At 42.6% G+C, this 20,909-nt stretch overlaps 1 protein-coding gene across 1 annotated transcript; it reads left to right on the top strand.

Annotated features, from left to right (window-relative positions):
- The first annotated feature begins 9,668 nt into the window (after positions 1-9,668).
- On the top strand, positions 9,669-19,987 carry PPP1R26 (protein phosphatase 1 regulatory subunit 26). The gene is made up of 3 exons (XM_065418964.1): positions 9,669-13,447; positions 17,770-17,887; positions 19,958-19,987. Exons 1-3 carry the CDS (start codon positions 9,669-9,671, stop codon positions 19,985-19,987), a joined length of 3,927 nt encoding a protein of 1,308 aa, XP_065275036.1.
- Positions 19,988-20,909: the final 922 nt, after the last annotated feature.

Here is a 20,909-nt window from a genome sequence, read left to right as displayed (position 1 = left end):
AAATGTATCTTTAGTGACATGTTGCAACCAAGGCTTTTGTATGCCTTGAGGAGGTTTTCCACCAACAACCTGTAGTTGTCTGCCTTGTTGTTTCCGAGAAAATTTATTGCCACTAACTGGAAGGCTTTCCATGCCGTCTTTTCCTTGCCACGCAGTGCATGGTCAAATGCATCATCTCGAAGAAGTTCACGAATCTGAGGACCAACAAAGACACCTTCCTTTATCTTAACTTCACTTAACCTTGGAAATTTTCCACGGAGGTACTTGAAAGCTGCTTGTGTTTTGTCAATGGCCTTGACAAAGTTCTTCATCAGACCCAGCTTGATGTGTAAGGGTGGTAACAAAATCTTCCTTGATTCAACAAGTGGTGGATGCTGAACACTTTTCCTCCCAGGCTCCAATGACTGTCAGAGTGGCCAATCTTTCTTGATGTAGTGGGAATCTCTTGCACGACTATCCCATTCACAGAGAAAACAGCAGTACTTTGTGTATCCAGTCTGCAGACCAAGCAAGAGAGCAACAACCTTCAAATCACCACAAAGCTGCCACTGATGTTGGTCATAGTTTATGCACCTCAAAAGTTGTTTCATGTTGTCATAGGTTTCCTTCATATGGACTGTAGGACCAACTGGAATTGATGGCAAAACATTGCCATTATGCAGTAAAACAGCTTTAAGACTCGTCTTCGATGAATCAATGAACAGTCTCCACTCATCTGGATCGTGAACGATGTTGAGGGCTGCCATCACACCATCGATGTTGTTGCAGGCTACAAGATCACCTTCCATGAAGAAGAATGGGACAAGATCCTTTTGACGGTCACGGAACATGGAAACCCTAACATCACCTGCCAAGAGATTCCACTGCTGTAGTCTGGAGCCCAACAGCTCTGCCTTACTCTTGGGTAGTTCCAAATCCCTGACAAGGTCATTCAGTTCACCTTGTGTTATGAGGTGTGGTTCAGAGGAGGAGGATGGGAGAAAATGTGGGTCCTGTGACATTGATGGTTCAGGACCAGAAGTTTCATCCTCTTCCTCTTCCTCGTCTGACTCAAGTGAGAATGATTCTGGTGCATCAGGAACCGGCAGTCCTTCTCCGTGGGGTACTGGGCGTATAGCTGATGGAATGTTTGGATAATGCACAGTCCACTTTTTCTTCTTTGACACACCTTTCCCAACTGGAGGCACCATGCAGAAGTAACAATTGCTGGTATGATCTGTTGGCTCTCTCCAAATCATTGGCACTGCAAAAGGCATAGATTTCCTTTTCCTGTTCAACCACTGGCGAAGATTTGTTGCACAAGTGTTGCAGCATATGTGTGGGGCCCACCTCTTCTCCTGATCTCCAATTTTGCAGCCAAAATAAAGGTGATAGGCTTTCTTAACCATAGTGGTTATACTGCGCTTTTGTGATGCAAAAGTCACTTCACCACAAACATAGCAGAAGTTATCTGCACTGTTCACACAAGTACGAGGCATCTCTGCTCACTTTGGCTAGACAGAAATGTGTCCCTTTGCAAAATCAAACACTGACAAATAAGAGAGCACGACACTGTATGATTTCTAGAGCTGATATAGGGCAATTTGTTCAGCAGAGTGATGTAAGCTTCGTTATGATTGCATCATCCAGGACTTCTAGGAATAACATGATGCAATTCATATCATGTATGACACAATACCAGCTTCAGATTGCATCATTCATTGTTTTGCCTAAAAAGCAAGTACTGTCCAAACCCAGTCATAGATTTATTCATAGATCCAGTCAAAGATGTATTTTAGTCATTTCTGGTTTAAATTGAGATCCCTTCCCTTTATAACTCACTTATCCTCCGCCATTCCCAAGTCAAGGGTCGTATATACTGACCCAATAGCATATCTTGAAAACTAGAGCCAATCAACAATTTTAAGCATCATTTTCGTTCTCAGTGACCCAGAATTAGTAAAGTTTGACTACATTTATTTCAGAAGCATTGTGGCTGTAGAGCAGTGTTATTGATCAGAAAGACAAATGACCCTTAAGGGGACCTCAGGAAGTGGCTTGGTGGGTCTCTCAAGTCAAGGGACGTGCAATGTGACAACTCACCCAGCAGAGTCGTAAAATCCTGCCTCAGCTTTCTAGCTCTCGGTAACTGCAGAGTGCTGACAGTCAACAAGCAGTTTCTATGCAGCTCCCAAGGAAAGGTGTGTGTACAACAACAGTGCTGCAATCATTTAGGTGTTTATCTTAAAAAGTGTGTGTATGTGCAAACTGAACTGGCACATTTCCAACGGGGTGCACAAACATTGAGTCCTTCCTCCTTTCTCACGTGGCTTTGGAGGGAAGGACGTGTCATGCAGAGAGCATACCTTAGTCACCACTGAGCTACAGTCTCAGCGGTTAGGGATGAGGGAAGCTTATTAGAAGCTTTGTATGGGTGGGGTGGGGTTTTGTAGAAGGTGCCTTTTAGAAAGCTTGTTCAGCCAAGCAATCTCTGAATTTAAAAGCACATTATATATGCCAAAAGAAACACTGACCATTCAGTGAGTTTTATTTCCCCCGTTTCAGCTACCGTAGGGTAGGAGGAAGTTAATATGGGAGGCTGTAACCATACATGCCAGCCGGAGTTGGCATCTCATCAGATTTTGCAAACAAAGCAGGTCAGTAGTTAGTTGGGGATGTCTAAGGAAACGTCAGGAAGTGGAGTTTGTTTCCCAGGAAATGGCATGCTTCTCTCTGAATCGGTATTGAAATAATATCCCTGTTCTCTGGAAGTGCCCTCTTTTGGGCGAAATAGAGAACCAATGTCTTGTCCTCACATGGGTTCCAGTTCTCCTCTGCCCACACCCAGTTTAGACATTTGCATGCTGCAAAGTGAGTGCAAAGGTGTGTGCTAATGCTACTAGATCGTAACTGGAGCATTTTACACCAACATTTGAACGGTGCAAAGACTAAACAAGGTGCAGGGCAACAGCAAATTGGACCAGTGATCATTAAAGTTCCAATGGCACTTTTTGCAAGAGTAGGAGCCATAAGCCTTCGTGTCCAGACCAAATTCTTCTAACTGTTATATCGTAACTAGCTAAACCTCCCCTCCAATTTCAGTTATACTTTCTAGCCTAAACTCTATTGTGTCATTGCAATATGCTGTCAGACAGCTGACATGTTCCATCCCGAGGTGGCAGCAATTCAGTTGTGGTCATGCAATCGCTATCCAAAATGCATAGCATGCTTTGTAATATTTGAATAAAATAAGAAAATGAATGTGTGATATCATTATTAAGAGGAGTAGGGTCTGATTCTGACCTCATTTACGTTAGTGTAAATCAACAGCAACTCTCCTGAAGTTAATGGAGTAACGCTGGTGTACAAAAGGTGGAACAGCGAAGAATCAGGGCCATTGTGTCAGGCTAGTGTTGTGCAGCAGATTGATGGCACGGCCACTAGATGTCACTCCGTTTTAAGATTGTGATTGAAAATTTTAGATTTTTTCTCATTGACATGTAGTTGAGGGGGGGTGGGGTGTCTGTAAAATTTGCAGCATTTCCTGCATTCACGGTAGATCTTCTCTGTGTGGTTTTGGTAACAGGCATACCAAATATTGCATGTTTCATCAGATGAATGTGTAGTGAATGCTAATTGTTGTGAAGCATCATACAAATATTTATGCTCTGTGAAATTAAGTTTATTGGAAAATAAATCAAGGTGGCATGTTGACCCTTTCATCTGTGGAAAACTAAAGAGAACTGACATACATTTGGAGATATTATTAACAGGAGCATCATAGGTGAGACACAGAAGATAACTGTCCTGCTCTACTCAGCACTGGTAAGGCCTCAACTGGACTATTGTGTCCAGTTTGGGAAAGATGTGGACAATTTAGAGAGAGTCCATGGGAGAGTAACCAAAATGATAACATTTATATAAAACTTCGCCTATGAGGAAAGGTTTAAAAAATGGGGCATGTTTAGTCTTGGGAAAAGAAGACTGAGGAGGGACCAGATAGTCTTCAAATATGTTAAGGAAGGTTATAAAGAGGACAGTGATCAATTGTTCTCCATGTCCACTGAATGTAGGATCAGAAGTAATGGGCTTAATCTGCAGCAAGGGAGATTTAGGTTAGATATAAGGCAATCTTTCTAACTGTAAGGATAATTAAGTACTGGAATAGGTTACCAAGGGAGGTTGTGGAACCCCAACATTGGGTGTCTTTAAGAACAAGTTAGGCAAACGCCTGTCAGTGATAGCCTAGGTATATTGGTCCTGCCACTGCATTGGGGGGCGGGGAGAGGAGCTCTCAAGGTCTCTTCCAACCTTACATTTCTGTGATATACAAACTGAGGGTGACTTAAATATTCTTTACATGAACATTGAAATTGGCTTCTCGTAAAAGAGTTGCTGGGCTTTTTGATCATTAAGGCCCCAATGAGCAAAGCTCTTAAGCATGTACATAACTGTAAGTATGTGAGTGGCTGTACTGAAGTCGTGTTGGATCAGGGACTTAACGGAAGTTCTTGCTCTCTTCTGAAAAGTGTTACATCTGCTGTTCCATGGTATAGTATCTGAACAGCAACAAACGCTCTAGAATTGCCTTCTCATTAATCCTGAGGATATATCTCCCTATTCCTTTGTTCATAGAGGTTTCTAGATGCAGCAATTAGAAACTGAAGCCAAATTCTTTGCTGAGCCAACTCAGGGGGAAGCTTTAAGCCACCTTTGAACCCTCCTGATTCAAAGTTTGTCCTGCGGCAAAAACAGCTCCCAGCATAACTGTTGCTTTCTCCTCCTCAGTGCTGCTTGTGGCACGAGTCAGAATGGCTATAACAGTATGTGCTATGCCCGCTCTCTTCCGACTCCCTGGTTCCACCCTCAACATGCCTCCTACACCGGGGCTTGCTGCAGACAGGAGCAAGTATAGGGAGCAGAATCTCTCTTTGAGTTTTGGGGTTGTTTGGTTTTAAGGATTTTTTTCCCCTTGACCAAGGGGTTTATATTACACTCCCAAGGGTCCATTAGCGTGAATTGTTTTTTGTTATCTTTGTATGCTACATTTTTCCTGGTCTTGGTAATAGCATCTGTGTATAAATGCACTGCACTGTGTGGGCCCAATCTTGCACATTTAAAACAGGTGAGTAGTCCTGTTGGACAACTCAGGTGAGTAAAGTTATATATGTGCATCAGTATTTGCAAGATTGGGACTTTAGGCCCTGATCTTGAGATGAGTTCCACACAGGTGACTCTAGGCCCCAATCTTGTAAAGACTTATGTATGTGCTTATCTTTAAACATGGCAGTAGCCTGGGACTACTCACCTGTGTAAGTATTTGCAGGTTGGCGGAGTGTCTTTTTTTGTAATTTTATTGCAAAATATCCATTATATATAGTTTAAAGTATTTTTTGTTCTAAAGCATATTTTCTCTATTTCATTTTCACCTGGTGTTGAAAGACATTTTAGGTTTTAACTCTTTCCAGTCTTTAAAAATGTTATGTACATTTACATAGAAAATGTTACCTATTTGTTCAAGGAATATTCCATTATTTCCTTCTCTCTCTAATGCAGAGTGCAAACTACAGTTTAGCTTTTGTTGATTCCTTTGTACACCTCCACCTCTAATCTTCTTCAAACTGATTGTCCCTTTGCCCTTTTCTAGGCCTGCATAACAATGCAGGACCTAAAATGAACAGAGTAAAAAGGGCTATAAATATAATCCTGAAACAGCACCATCACTGCAACAATAGTTTGCTTTCACGGCTAAGAAAAAGGAACCGATAGTCCTCTTTATGAGCTGTCTGTTACTAGAAGGAGTGGTATTTCTGTCCGGGTGTTTCAGTGAGTTAAATAGGAGATGGCAGATGGTGTGGAGAAGACTCAGAGATAGCCACAGAGCTAGATGGGAAGTATAGCTTGAGCTAAAGGTCTTTGTTAAGTGCAGGGAGAGACAGACATGGCTGGGAAAATGGAAGAACTTAAAACAAGCACTGTATGATGATTATTTGCCTACATAAAGACACTACTGAAGGGGTCACTTGCAAATTTTGAACATGGGATCTTTAGATCAAGCCTGAGCCTCTTACTGCTTGAGCTATACATATGTGTGTAAAGACTGATACTCATGACTTCACCAAGTCCCAATCTAATACCTATTGAAGTGTCAGTAGAAAGACGCCTGCTAACTTCAATGGGCTTTGGATCAGGCAACAAATGCGTTAACAAGGTTGAACTCATGTTAACTCTTAAAAAAAAGTTTACTTTTTTGAGAGGCAATTTGTTTCCATGGACACGAGCAGCATCTAGGGACCGGTGACTGTCCAGAGATTAGCCCCACAACTGAAGTGCTGGTGTTAATACAACCACTGCAACTTGGGGTGCTGCCCTCCTGAAGCAGCACGCCTAGAGGAGACCTGCTAACATCCCCAACATGGGACACCTGCAGTGACGTGCAGGGAACCTCGGGGGCCATTGCTGGGGCAAGATGCAGAGAATCCGGTGAGCCATGGAAAAGACGCATTAAGTCCTGCAGCCGAGGGAGACTTCACTTCAGGCTCTTGGACTCGGAGAGGGGATTTTTCAGAAGGGCTCACACCACCCACCGGAGGGGGGAGGCGCAGGTTTTCCAGGGGACTCCCCTCCCCTTTCGGTACCCAGATGTGGGGCCAGATTCTGAAAATCTTTAGGTAGCTAAACGGGAACTGAGCTCTTTTGCAAATCGGCTCCCCAATGCCTGAACAAAGGATGCCGCAGTCTTTGCTGGTCTAAGGCACAAGGGGCCGGGAGGTTTCGGAACCGATGATGGGGGGCAGAGATTAAAGAGGCGGAGCCGGTTCCCCCCCTCCCATGGCCTCTTAGCCTCATGTAGCTCAGGGACCCCCCAGCAATTCGCCATCTGCAACCCCGGCTCCCGTGCACGCTCCGCGGGGGCAGAGCTGGCAGGGCTGGGGCCATGCACCCGCCTGCCTGCGCTGCCCCCCAGTTGGGGCCCGGACCCGCGCGCCTGTAGCCCCGTCCCCACCCCAGGCTACGGCGCGGGGCGATGCGCCCCGGGCAGCCCGGTCCCTACCCCCCGCTCCGGCCGGGGCCAGGCCACCGCCTCCCCCGGCGGAGCCCTGCGGCGCATGCCCCCCGCTCCCCGGGGGCAGGGGAGGAAGCGCCGCCCGGCGCCCGCCCCTGCACCAGCTCGGCGGGCAGCGGCCGGAGCAGGCGGGAGCCGCGCCCCGGGGCCCACGCCGCGACCCGCTCCCCCAGCGCCCCCACCCCGGGGCCCGGCGGCAGGTGAGCGGCCAGCGCGGCGGGGAGGCGCCGAGGCCCCGGCCGGGCAGCGGAACAGCCAGGCCCAGGGCGGCGGGAGCCGTTGCCAGGCGGAGCCGAGGGGCCAGGCCCGGGGCAGCCTCCGCTCTGGGCGGCGGGGCGAGGCCAAGGGCGGTTGTGGGGCCGGGGTCTCGGGGACGGTTAAGGCCCGGGCTCCTGGCGGGAGGGGCTGGGATCGCAGAGCGGGGTCCTTGGGGGTACGGGGTGGGATACGGGGGGGGCTCTCTGGCGGTGACAAGGCAGGGGCCCTGGGGTGATGGGGTGGGGGCCCTGGGGTATGCAGGGCTGGGGTCGAGGGCTCCCTGGGGGTGACGGGCTGGGATCCCGGGAGCGGGGTCCTTGGGGGTACAGGGCTAGGATATGGGGAGCGGGGTACTGGGGAGGCTCGCTGAGGGGGTCACAGGCTGGGAACCCGGGAGGGGGGCTCTCTGGCGGTGACATGCTGAGATCCTAGGGAGTGACAAGGCAGGGTACCTGGGGTGACGGGCTGGGGTCCCTGGAGGTGACATCCCTGGGGTGTGCAGGGCTGGGGGTCGAGGGCTCCCTGGGGGTGACAGGCTGGGATCCCTGAGGCTGGGCTGGGGGAAGGGGTCCCTAGGGATGGCAGCCTAGGGTGTGTCTGGAAGGGATTGGAGGTTACAGCCCAGGAGGGTGGAGGTGGTGATGTTTGAGCAGAGAAGCCAAGGGCTGGTTAGGAGTGTTCCTGGGTTGGGGTCCCTGGGGGGGGAGGCAGAGGCCAGTGTGAGGTGGGGCTGAGGAAGACCAGTGCTTTGATGTCTCCTGATAAGGGCATCTCCTTCAGGAAGGCGAAACTCAGTGTGCCTGGCCATTCTTGGGCACTGAAGGTACCGTGGCACTGTTTGTGGGCCATCTACTTTGCAGTGATCGGACTCTTCAGCTGCTGTTCTCAAATCCTTTTGCCGAGGCAGGTTGCTATCACTGTGTCCATTTACAGCAAGTTGCTGAAGGTTGTGTGGCAAGTCAGTGGCACAGCTCTGAAGAGAACTGTGTCCTCTTCAGGTCTACGCCCAACCAGCAAGAGTCAGGATGCTAACTTTAATGTCCTGGCCAAACTCCACTTGGATAACTAAATTCTACTTCCTAAAATGTCTGTGCTTGTATTTGGGTGCAGTATCCCTCACTTGCTGTCTTAAATTACTGTGGTACATTACTGTCTAACATTAAATAGCTGCTACGTAACTCCTTAGAAGTGGCTGCATTTCAAGACTCAGTGACTTGATAGCTGTGTATACTCTCTGTAAAGTACTTTGGGATCCTTTGTGCATAAAAATGATGAATGTGGTTATTATAGGTAGTCTATTGCTTTAATTTAGTGGTGTGCAATTAAGTTCCGGCAGCCGCTATTAAATGATTGGCAGTGGCCCACTGACGTTATGGGTGGATAACATGACACAAAAGTTAAACCCAATCCCCTGTGGATAGCTATGAATTTTCAGTATGCCAACAATCCCATGTTCAGATAATGAAGACATCCGCTATTCTGGAAAGAAAGAGGTTAATAGGGAAAAATAGTGATGTGTACAGAGCCAAAAGCTTAAACGTATTGAATGCATTACTCAGGGGTAACTAGCCCAGTGTTCTGATTCTCTCTCACTCTTAATTCATTTCTCTCATAACATGATTGTTTAACTTACCACCAGTGCTTGAAAGCTTTTGGGGTTTTTTATGAAGTATACTGTAAATTATACCACAGAAAACTTGGAAACTATTTAATCATCCACATTCTTTACCAGTGACCCTCAGTACATGTTACAAGTAAAGTCTTCTAGGCTGCTACTAAGTAATGACCACCTAGCTAGGTCACCAGTTCACCTGTGGTTCCTAATTGCTTGACACTTGAAAGGTCAAAGATACTTGTATTTTATTAGAATGTGCATACGAGGGGTAAACCCTTAACTTTTTTTTTTTTTTTTTTTGCTTGACTATAGAGAGAATTTATAATGGCATGTGTCAGATTGCTCCGGGCACCAACCAAATGGAAGAACATTCTTAATCAATACCCTTAAAAATTAAATTATACAACAAGAGCAATGCTCTAAAACTAATTATCACGGGGGGGGGGGGATCAAGAATCGATATTTAGATATTTAGAGCCAAAGGCTTGAGTGAGAATGTTTTATACCAGAACATTGTGGCAGGGAGCCAAAGGATGAAGGAGCAGCAAAAGCATTAGCTCCGTTGGACTTTCCGGGATGGGAAATCATGTAAGGCAGATCGGGGTGACTCTGCCTAGACTGGTGGGATTTGAACAATGACCCGGGCTGCTTTTAAAATGGTGTTAAAGTGTTTTTTTCTTTTCCCTTAGGATGGACGAGAGACCAACCTGAAAAACAGTTCTTTTGCGGACTTCTTCATTGCCTGCTAGAATGTTTCTTATGAATGCCTCTCCTTTGATTGCTCTGCAGACAAAATGGGAGTCCTTTGGACAATCAAGGAGCTGTAGATACCCTGTTTGCTTCTCTGAATCTGAAGAGGATGTTACTAGAGCATCTGTAAGTGCAAAAGTTCAGATGATCATAAACAACCTGCAAAGTCAAGAGTCTTCCCTGGGTATGAACAATGATTATGACTGTATTACACAGAAAAAACGAAAGGGAGAAAAAAGGAGTAACAGACTTACATCTACACAACAGCACACTAAATATTCCAAGCGAGGTTGCCCTGCTGATTCTGATGGCACAGAAGTGGAAGACAGTTCAGAGTTTGGGACCCTCCTGTTGGAGTCTGATAGTGACGATTCTGTTGATCGAGACATAGAGGAAGCCATTCAAGAGTACTTGAAAAAGAAAAGCAAGAGTATCCAGCCGTTGCCAAGCAATGCAGAGTGTTCAGATAGAACAGATGGAGACAAGAGGGTCAAAAGGGAACTCTCACAGAACAAGGTGACTAGAAATCTACTCCCTATGAAATTTAAAGCTGAAATGGTGACTGAAGGCTTCATTTCTGACCACGTGGGAATTTGTGAAAAGCTACGGTCTGCTTCACCTCTGAGCATCAGTAGTGATGACTCTTTTGAACAGAGCATACATGCTGAAATTGTACAGTTCTTGAATGAAAAGAAACAGCAAGAAACTAATAAGTGTGTAATTGTGGAGGATAAAAACCTAGAACAGAGAGAAACTCAAGTGAAATCTATGTTTAAATGTAACAAAGAATCAGCTAACAAAGCAAATCGCAGTACTTTAAAGCAAGGATGCAAAGCACTCCTCTTAAGGCACCAGCCCAAACTAAGGAAGACCAATGTACAATCTAAATGTTTGAAGTCTAAAATCAGTGAAGAGCCTAGTGACTTCAGTAGAGGAAACCAGGCACATTTTAAAATGACTGCTACTAGCCAACCCTGGGTTGTCGAGCAAAATAAAGAAGGTGAAGGCAAGAGAAATTTCTGCAAAACCGAAGGGGAACAAATAATTGAAAGCACACACTTATCTGATTCAAGTAGCGATGATGGTATCGAAGAAGCCATTCAGCTTTATCAGCTGGAGAAAATCAAGAAAGAGGCAAACCCTACAACAGACTTGCAAAAAGGTGTGGCAGACATTTCGGCAAGCCTAACAATTAGCTCAACAAAATGTGCATCGGCAGAAGACCATAAAAAACCCTTAAGCAGCAAAAGGAGAGAGATGAGTACAAAATCTACACAATTTAAAGGCACTGGCAATGAATTTAACAAACTGTTTAAGCCGTTGAAAAAAGCCAGAAGTTGTGCATCTCCAGTAAACAAAATTGCCAAATGCGAGCTCACGTTGCAGGCTTCTTGCAGGGCAGACGCATCTGCAGAACTGATGTGTGCGGAAGCCATCCTTGACATTTCCAAAACAATCGTGCCACCCCAAATGGGAAGTGAGGACAAATCATTTGCAGCAAACCCTTTCTTCTATCCCCAAAGCATGCCTTCCTCCCACTGTGAAAGTGACAGCAGCCCTGTGGATAGCGATGATAGCATAGAGCAAGAAATCAGGGCTTTTTTGGCTCTCAAGGCACAGTCAGAAAGGCTTGTAACAAAACCTGATAATTTGTCCCACTCTGTGCAGAGGCCTTTGTCTTCTGAGCGTAACAGTGTAATTGGTGGCGTTGAGCCTTCCCTCCCCAAAACACTGAATTTATCGTTGAGTCGTAAAAGGAGACTTAAAGGAGAAAGCAAAGTAGCAAAACAGAGCATAGACAATAAAACAGAAGGGATGGAGATGGGATGTACCCATGCAGGTTATGGTAATAGCGCCAAAATGCCAGTTTTGCAAGATGGGAGTGGCCTGAGCTGTCATAGAAAAGCTTGTGAAGCTGGAAGGTCTGGTAACAAAGAAACAAGTCAGCAGCAGATCTCTACAGAATTTACTGGGCTTGTTGACAAGCACGTAGCTTTAGACTTCGCAAACAGCTTGATGCAGGTTCAGAGTAACACAAGAGAACTGATAAAAAATACAGTCCAGGCTCAAGAGAGAGATGGTACAGATGACAAGAGCAGTTCTCTGGACAGCGATGAAGATCTTGATAGCGCTATCAAAGACCTCTTAAGGTCCAAGAGGAAACTAAAGAAAAAGTCCAAAGACCAAAAAATCCAATGCAAGAAGAAAGTCAGATTTGGTGACACAGAAACCCAGCTTTTGGATGAACTCAGTAGCCTCCAGCAAAAGGACTGGAAATGCCAAAGTTCTATTCTGCTAAAAAGCTGCCTCTCAAAATCACGTAAAGATACTAAGGAAAATACAGTTAGAAGCCCCCAGAACAATGTAAATGGCAGGCTCTCAAAGGGAAGAACAGAAAGCATAAAGGACTTACCGTTTGCGTTGCAGTTTAAAAAAGAATGTAAACCTAAACCAGTTTGCAACGAGAATAACCTGGAGGCAGCTAAAAATAAAAGATGTTCTTTGACTGCTACTTCAGCAACAGATGACAGCAGCTCTGTGGATAGCGACGACAGCATCGAACAAGAAATTAGGAAATTTTTGGCAGAAAAGGCTAAAGACTCTGCAAGCAGTATGGAAATACGGAGGGATAACTTAACTGCTGACTCATTGAGAGTTACCAAACCATGTGCAAATAAAGGAAAAGCAAAGCATCAGCTAATTGAAAATGAGACTAACATGTTATCAGGTCAGAGTAAAAAAACTAAAAAGGTATCTCATCAAACAGATGAATTGAAAAGCTCTCGGAGAACTGTAGGAGAAAGTGCAATAATGCATGATGGTGGGAAAAGTGCATCCTACGCAGAGAACGTGTACCTCCATACTACTCTAGAGTTGAAGGCTGAGCAAGGGACAGTATGGACTAAAGGTTTAGCTGCTGGTGCTTTGTCTGTAAAAGGAAATTCATTAAGTAAAAAGAGTACTATAGAGCCTAAGCAGAAAAGCCTTTCATCTACACACAGCAAAGGTGATGGGTGTAAATTGCAAAAATACTTTAATGCTAAGTCTAATTCCAAAAGAAATAGCACCTTTCAGTTAAAAATTTCAAGCAAATTTATAGCTGGTCTAAAGTATGCTCGCGATAGAAAGAAATCTGTGCTTTTAAACAAAAGGCAAAATGTAGAACATTCACTTCCCCATAGCAGCACATTAAGGACTGAGGTAGCTCTCCCGAATGTTTGTGCACTTGAACAAAAAAGTGGAGCCTTGGTGCAAAATGGGGACCTTGGTGGAGAGGGAAAGACAGGAATAAAAGAAGCAAATTTTACTCAGAGCCTCATAATAGAGGAGACAAGTCTCCGTATAGCAGAAACCTGTGAAAAACTGGAGGCTGCTCCTTTGCATGTTAAAACTGAAGCAGATGATTACAGAAAGGATAACACTTTGGGAGACAAACAGATGTATTGCAGCTCAGATTCAAATCCAGATCCCCAATTGCAGGAACCCATCATGGCAGCAGTAAATGGTGACAGAGTTAGCGTAGGAACATTTATTTTTGAGAGCCAAAACACGTACACTAAGGAAGAGGAAGGAGAGCGCCAGCAAGACAGCAGCAGGCAGGAAGAAATTAATGTACCCAACTCTAGTTTGGAAGGGAAAATGTTAGCCCAGCAAAGTAGGGAAGCTGATTGTAAAGAGGACCATGTTCAGGAAACTTTAGACAGAAGTTCAGCAGAATTTAGTGACCTAGCTGTAGAGGAATGCACAAGTTCCCTGGTGAAAAGCGAGGTGTCAGATTTGTAAGTACTTTTTTTTATAACAATATTCAGTCTTTAGAAAATACCTATCATTGTAAATATCTTGATAAAACATGAGAGTAAAAGGAAAAAGATGGAAGATACTGATCATGTGTACACTAATGTGAAAAATCCTATTTAACAGGTGTATCATGGATAAATGTTTAATTTTTTTTTGTAGATTTTGTAAATTATTTAAAGTGCTTTAAGAAAATATTTTTATAATGATTTTTAGGGCATGCATTACTACAGGATGCTGTATTTAACATGTAATTGTCATAGATAAGAAGATAGCATGGCTAATTATGCTTTAAATTATATGGTGCATCAAAACATACATATATTGAAAGTGAACCCATTTGTGTCCACAATGTATTGGCCAGTTGCTAAGAGATCTTAGAAAACAACAGCAGCTGATTAGGAATATTACAGATACTGAAGCACATTCTCTGACATTTCATGGAATTGGAACTATTTTAGAACAGCCTCATGTAGCCATTTTCCACTTGGGTCCCCATCTTGAAATTAGAACTGCTCTGCTGGACTACTGTAACTAACACAGGGCCACTGAAGTCAATGTAGCTCCATGCAGATGCAGGGGTCTGTCCCTATAGATTCAATTGCAAGTTCAGGAACATGGTGTGGAGCAGTCTTTTAAGGGCTTCCTGCTTCAACTCTGGGACTGCTGAGTCCTTTTTATCTGCCGAACATTCTGATAACCTCCTGTAAGCAGATGCTTCAAAGCACAATTGCAGTTCAGTAAAGTGAAGCGGCTTTTTGCTTCTATATGTTCATTCAAACAACATTATTTCAGTGGATTGCACTAGATCTACATGCTGCTGAAGTATCCAAGGCCAAAATAATTCCATAGGCATTCTTTAATCTCATTTTGATGCCCTACGATTACATGATGAGTTTTGGCCTTCAACATTAACTTCATGTTGCATTGGAGTGTCTTGTGTCTAGTTTTTAACAGTGGTTTCTATAAAATGCATCTCTGCAAAAATTTGATCCCTTTCTACTGTTTTGTGCAATAGAGCAAACTTAGGCTTGCTACAGTAAACACTTCCTTAAAAGCTTTGACTGGCAAATATTTTGTTTGAGTGAGATCCTAGGGTATTTTCAGTGTCCCTACTCCATTCACCCCTCACACCCCCCTTCCATCGAGAGTAAAAATCAGGTTGTTTTTTTAAATGGGACACTGATGTTGGAATAAGAGCATCCCCACACAGAGACTTGCACTGAAATAACTAAAATATGTGAATTAAAACTGATTTAAAGTTATTTCAGTTTCAGTTTGTGTGTAGTGAAGCCCTTCAAGTCAGTCTGTATCTTTTGTATCAGCGGTTTGATTTGGCATTTCTGTAATAATCTGGTCTTTTTAAATGGGTAACCTCTTCCAAATCTCTGTCTACCACCCATCTATTTCTTATTTCAACAGCCTGCCTGAGGCTGGCCTTAATTTCCCAGAATAGAGCAAAAACCGTCAAGAATGCATCCAGTATTGCATTTCATCCCCCTATGTGCTCTGATCTTGCAGAGAATTGACAGGCTATGGCATAGAATAGTGTAATACTAGTAATGTTGTTATAAAAAAAGAAACAATGACCTTTATGTCTAGACATCTATTGTGTGCTTTATACTGTTGTGCAGTTACACTTAAAAATATTTTAATAGTGGTTGTCTGGCATCTTATTGCCTGACCACGTTTGATTTTTAGATTAAATATTTACATCAGGTCACTGCAAATTTTAATTTAGTAATAGTACACCTGGAAAAAAAGTTTTATTCTAAGCCCCCAAACCTGCAATCAGTCTGCACAGGCATAAGGTTCTGCCTGCCTGAATCTGATTGCAGGATTGGGGTCTTTAGTTTGAAATTGGGATGCAAGCTAGTATTTTAAAATAGCAGTTTTCCAAATATATTGCTTTAATAAGATTAAGCTGTAATTGTTTTTAATGATGGAAGCACTATATACCCTGTCTGTATAAACTAGGCTGAGTGTTTCCTCAATTAAAATTTCAGTAAACCAACATTAAGATTTAAAAAGTGTCTCATGCCCCAATTGATGTGCATGTGGTTGAAACCTTTCTTGATGTACTAATTCACTTTCAGTTAAGATGCAGTTCCTTGTAACTTGTGCTTTAAACTAATCTAATTTTTAAAGAGCACTTTTTTAAAAATTGAAAAACTTGATTTGTATATAAGAAATGGTGTGAATTCATAAGTTTATAACATTTAATAAATTGGGTTCTGATCATGAACCATGAAACCAGCAAGATTTCAAGTGGTTTGTATCAACATCCTGAGTCGAACGACTGATTCAAAATGAAATCTTTCTTTCCCTGCCCATTTTTTTTTTAAATGCAAAGTTGTCAAGAACTGCTGCCAGCAGTTTTTGTGACTAGGGTCAGCTGGATTAAAAAAAAAAAGATTTACTCCTGCTTCCCTTGAAGACTGTGGCAAAACTCCCATTGACTTAACTGGGAGCAAGATCAGCCCTAAACATTCATCTGCTCCTGCTGCTTATTGTCTCCTCCCACTTCTGTACACATCTTATCTGAAATCATAATTCTGTGGCTATGACACCAGGAGTCTGGTTTCCAGTGGGAAGAAGAAGCAGGAACAGATTTAAAAGATCTGGGTTCTATGTAGATATTCCTAGTAACAATAAAGAGAGCCAGAGGAGAACCCACGAAGCTATAAGAAGAAGTGTGACTAGAATGTAGTTTGTAGAATTTCATGAGTGATGTGAAAAAAGGGGTCTGTCAATCTAGAAGTTCTAATGGCTCCCAATTGCACTGAGAGCTGGGTTGCCAGATGCTCCAGCGCTGCAAGGGAAGTAATAGCCGGCACCTTTCTTCCCCTAAGCTTGTGGACAAGGAGTGGGATCTTTCCTCCGCTTGCCGTAGCAGCTTCTGAAGACTGCTTTGCAGGAGCATTATTTTTGCTCTCTTGGGAGGTAGGCAGAGGTCAGCAGGAGATAGTGGGATTGGAGATGGAAAGCATTTGTAGACACTTCACTAAGGTACTTGGGCACCACTAACCCCCACCTTCCAGGATCAGCACTCACTCTTCTTACCCAGCACCACTTCTCCAGTATCCAGGACCAGTATACACTCTTTACAGCACCCAGGACCAGTGCTGAGGATTGGAGGCAGTGTGGGTGGTTGTCTGCCTGCACTGGGAGAGGAGGCGGCGAATGGTTTCCGGCTTACACTGGGGTGTGGATGGCTGGGGTTTGAGACTATATTGGGAGGAGGGTGGTTGGGGATTAAAGATATTCTGCACGTGGCAGAAGCTTGTCTATTGTGGCCTGAGGTTGCATTTTGGTATGTGACCCAACCAGTCTTCCCTGATGTTTCTGTCATAATGTGTGCCTTACGGATACCTCCCTAGATTGCTTTGATGCTTCTCCTGAATTTTTCAAACTTCATCCCCTTAGAATTGCTCACTAGTCAGAGAAGCAAACTGTCCACAGGGCACTTTATTCTAAACACTACACATCACCTTCAGTGTTGGCACCACAGCCATACGCAGGCTGTTGTCGGGCTTCTTCCCATGCTGTGTTTGCAACAGCATCATTCTGGACACCATTCTCATCAACCATTCACTAAGTCAAGAAAATAAAGCCTGAGTCCTTGGAACAATAAACAATCAATAGGAAACTAATAGACTAAAGGCTGCCCAGTTCAGGAATAGTAGCACTACATTAACTGAGTCAGTGACTCTGTGAATTTATGTGGATTTAAGCTTCATCCAGAACCTGCTTTGGGATCACAAAAGAGATCTGCCTGACCCCTTCGTACAAGGCAATGTCGTCTTAGGCACAATGCCAAAATGGTTTGAGCTTCTGCTTTCTTTGTACTGAGGAATGCCTTATTGGCACTCATCAAAGAAGCCAATGACTGAAAAGGTATGGAGCTAGACTAACCCACTTGACCCTTCCTGTGACACCTCCAGGTGATGGTTGAAGGTGCACTGGCATGCCCTTGCAGTGCCTGTCCTGTAGTTACAGTGACTCCAAACTTCCTTTAGAGGTTGGTGTTATCCTTTTACTGTTCCATATTTCCTCTGCAGTAGACAAACTCAGATCTTAGCAGGTAAGTAAAGAAGAAAATGACTTACTTTAAAATCATCCACTGTCTTATTTTAAAATGTAATTATTTGTGATTTTTAACTCTGTGCATAAATTCTGCTAATGTAGGTTTTAAGCAATTTAAAATATATATATTTTTGATGCCTAAAGCAGAAGTGATTATAATGCAGATCTGTTCCACTTTGCCTACTGATGCATATTTTTTGTTGTTGTTGTTATTTTCCAGTTCTTTAAGAACCTCTATTGATCCTGGATTGACAATACAACCTTATATAACTTTATCTCCAACACAGCTATGTAAAAATCTTACTTTAAAAATCCAGAATGGAAGGAGAGAATTCCAGGTAGATTCTTTTTTTTTTTTTTTTTTTTTTTTTGAGTGCCTCATTTTTTAATCCTCGGTGTCCCAAAGTTTAAAATATTTAAACATATTGAGGGCCTCTTCGTTGCCATGGATCTTCTCTGGAGCTTACTAGATATACTTTATCTTATACTTAATGCTCCATATAAATTGATCCTAGCAGGAATCATCTGTAGGGGCCTTTTTCTGGTTAGAATGGACCAGGCCATCGTTGTAGAAAAGCCTCCTCTTTACCTTACTTAATGCACTATTTTAAGAGCAGACTACAGTGAAGCATTTATGCAGCATGCAGATGCAAGGAGAGAGAACCATTGTTCGTACACATATCCTAAATGCAGAAGTCCTGTGTTGACCATGATATACATTGTATGTGGACTGGATAATCTGGAGGATTTGTAATAAGATAATGGAGGCTTTCACCTCTAGGTCAGCTGTGATTTTAAGTTGCTTGTATCTAACAACGGCCTGGTGACCTGTGTGCAATGAATTTGACAAGTCTCAGTCCCATTCCCAGTGTACAGATGTCCCCATTAATAAAGCCACCACTTCAAATGGCATTAATTAGCGCCTTTCTTGGCAGTCTCAGTAGAAAGGTCAAGAATTAGATGGGACCATAGAGGTTCCTCCAGGTCAGGAAGAAAGTACATGTGTATGCCTGCACTGTCTATTCTTTACCTGCTCTGCTACTAAACAGAGGATTACAGTCCCCAGAGCTGTCAATACAGCACTTTTCACCAGTACTCCATTCATCTAAAACTGGTAACGGTTAAGTGTTCGCTATATTTCAGACTCTGATACAACACTGATGGGCTCATTAAAAATAACTAGGCAAAGAGATTTGTAATATTTGTCTGGTGGGGGTGGAGAGGGAATGAAGGGTTGTCTTAAAATGTTTGGAACAAGTGTTTCCAGAGGCTGAAAAAATGTTATACTAGTAAATTCTGGATTAGTCACACTTAGAGAAAATGTAAATTTACAACATCTGACATCAACATCTTAGCTTAGGACTAAGCATATCAACAGCATCCCTGTGATAAATACTCAAATACAGTGTAAATTTTTTAGACTAAAACCTGTGTAAATACCTAGAAAAAAAATCAAATGTCCTAACACTCTCTTTTAGTATGGGCAATTTTCTTCATAACCCTATGGAAAGACTTCCCCCCCTAAATCATGTTGGTATGTTTAATCTAGGAATGGTGGGGGTTATTTGTTTTGCTTTGTTTTTTGGTGCTTTCAGAAAGTGTGCTGCATGTTTGAAGGAAGAAAAAAAAAAAAAAAAAAAAAAAAGCCTGACTTGTTTCTCAGGGTTGAAAAGCAATGGAAATAACAAAATAATGTATGTACTGCACGTCACTATGACACCACCCGTAGTTTTTAGACCAGCTAGTAGGCTTTCTGCAGGCAATTTTGTAGCTCATCTGCTGTTTAAAACAGCTATTCAAGGCTTTTCCCACGACAGTTAGAAGTTTTACCAGTTAGCATGAATATTATCCAAATACCCAGGTCATGGTGATGTTTGATTCTAAAAATGATGGAATAATCACTTTGTTTCCTAAAAGGAGGGATGAGTTTAGTTGTGCAACTTGTATTATTTCATCTAAAAGTGGTGTGGTGGTGTGTTCCAGCTCTTTATAATGATACACAAATACAATTCTGTGCAATATGACTTTATTTTGCATAGCATCTTTAATACAAACTGTATCCCCAAATGTGCTACAAAGTTAAATTATGCAAGGCAGCCTGTTGTGGAAGATTGTGAGATAAACCATATGTAACAAAGTGAAGCATTCAGCTCAAATACCAAAACCAGGGAAGAGGATTAGGCATAAGAGAGAAGATTTTTTTTTTTTTAGGTGAGATTTTAAAAATGGTGGAGAAAGTATGTGGTAGAGAGATATGGGCAGGTAAATGTGAGTAGTTTTTTAAAAAGAGGCAGTCCTCTCTGTAAACTAATCTCATCGGTAGAAAAAGTGGACGGAATAGTAAAATTGTGTAAAATTGCCTGAACTGTTTCTTATTTATTCTGCACTGTGTTGACTTTGTATTTCAGGCAAAGAATTGGAAACAATGGAGGAAATGAAGACATGCCCTGAAGTCCTAGAAGAGAATTGGTAAATGAGAAAGCAGAGGGCTGATTTTTTTTTCTAAATTACTTCGGTTTTTCTTTGGAAGCCATGTGATAGATATTGAAAATATAAACCCTTTGGGTGAATTTCAGCCCTTGCTTTATTATACTTGTTCAACCGCATTGACGGGTTATAAATGAAGGCAGAATTCTGCTCGGTATTTCTGTATTTGAGATCACCAAATATTGTGTGGTGTAATAGTGGAACTACACCATGGGCCTCCTCCAAAATTCTTTAGGAACTACAATAGGTTTTAGATCAGGCACCATATATTTGTATTTGTTTATTCTGTGTTCATGCCTTTATTAGACTTACTATTCAGTTTCATTATTGATCTTGTTAACTAGTAAAGTAACCTTGCCTTGCTTGTATTTTTGAAAACTTCGCCCTGTCATGCTTGATCCATTTGGTTTTATAAGACAGTATAAAAATGATCCATGTCAGAGTGAAGTTTTCTTAAGAAAATGTTATGAAAAATATAGGTTGCAGTATTACCTGGACACATCTCATCTATTATACCAAATATTATTTTCAGCCAGCTGCTGGAAATTTTTCATAGCTTTTAGTTATATATTACCAGTGTGTTGCACTGTTAAACTAGGATAGTGTCTCCTCCACAAACAAAGTTCTTGAGAACTATAAGTGGAAATACATTGCACAGTTAGAACTGCAGTGGAGTGTGAGTTATATAAAATGACACAGTTTCATTGGTTGTATAACTGCATTTGTTGCAATAAAACTTTAGAAAATATTTCTCTAGGATTCATTGCCCTTGTTTGAATAATTCATTAAGAAATTATAGTCTTGAGACAGGAAGGAATAACAAATGTTCTACAACAAATCAGTTAACAATACTATTTAAAGGGTTAATATCTT

This window comes from Emys orbicularis, chromosome 18 (genome assembly GCF_028017835.1).
Source record: "Emys orbicularis isolate rEmyOrb1 chromosome 18, rEmyOrb1.hap1, whole genome shotgun sequence".
NCBI classification, from domain to species: Eukaryota; Metazoa; Chordata; order Testudines; family Emydidae; genus Emys; species Emys orbicularis.
The sequence above is the reverse complement of the archived record's forward strand: the minus strand, read 5'-3'. Positions and strand labels throughout refer to the sequence as shown.

Excerpts from the sequence above, each read along its gene's own strand:
- PPP1R26 (XM_065418964.1), top strand. The coding sequence starts at position 9,669 with ATGTTTCTTATGAATGCCTCTCCTTTGATTGCTCTGCAGACAAAATGG. Across the intron at positions 13,448-17,769 it reads AAAAGCGAGGTGTCAGATTT|TTCTTTAAGAACCTCTATTG; the intron begins GTAAGTACTTTT and ends GTTATTTTCCAG. Across the intron at positions 17,888-19,957 it reads ATGGAAGGAGAGAATTCCAG|GCAAAGAATTGGAAACAATG; the intron begins GTAGATTCTTTT and ends TTTGTATTTCAG.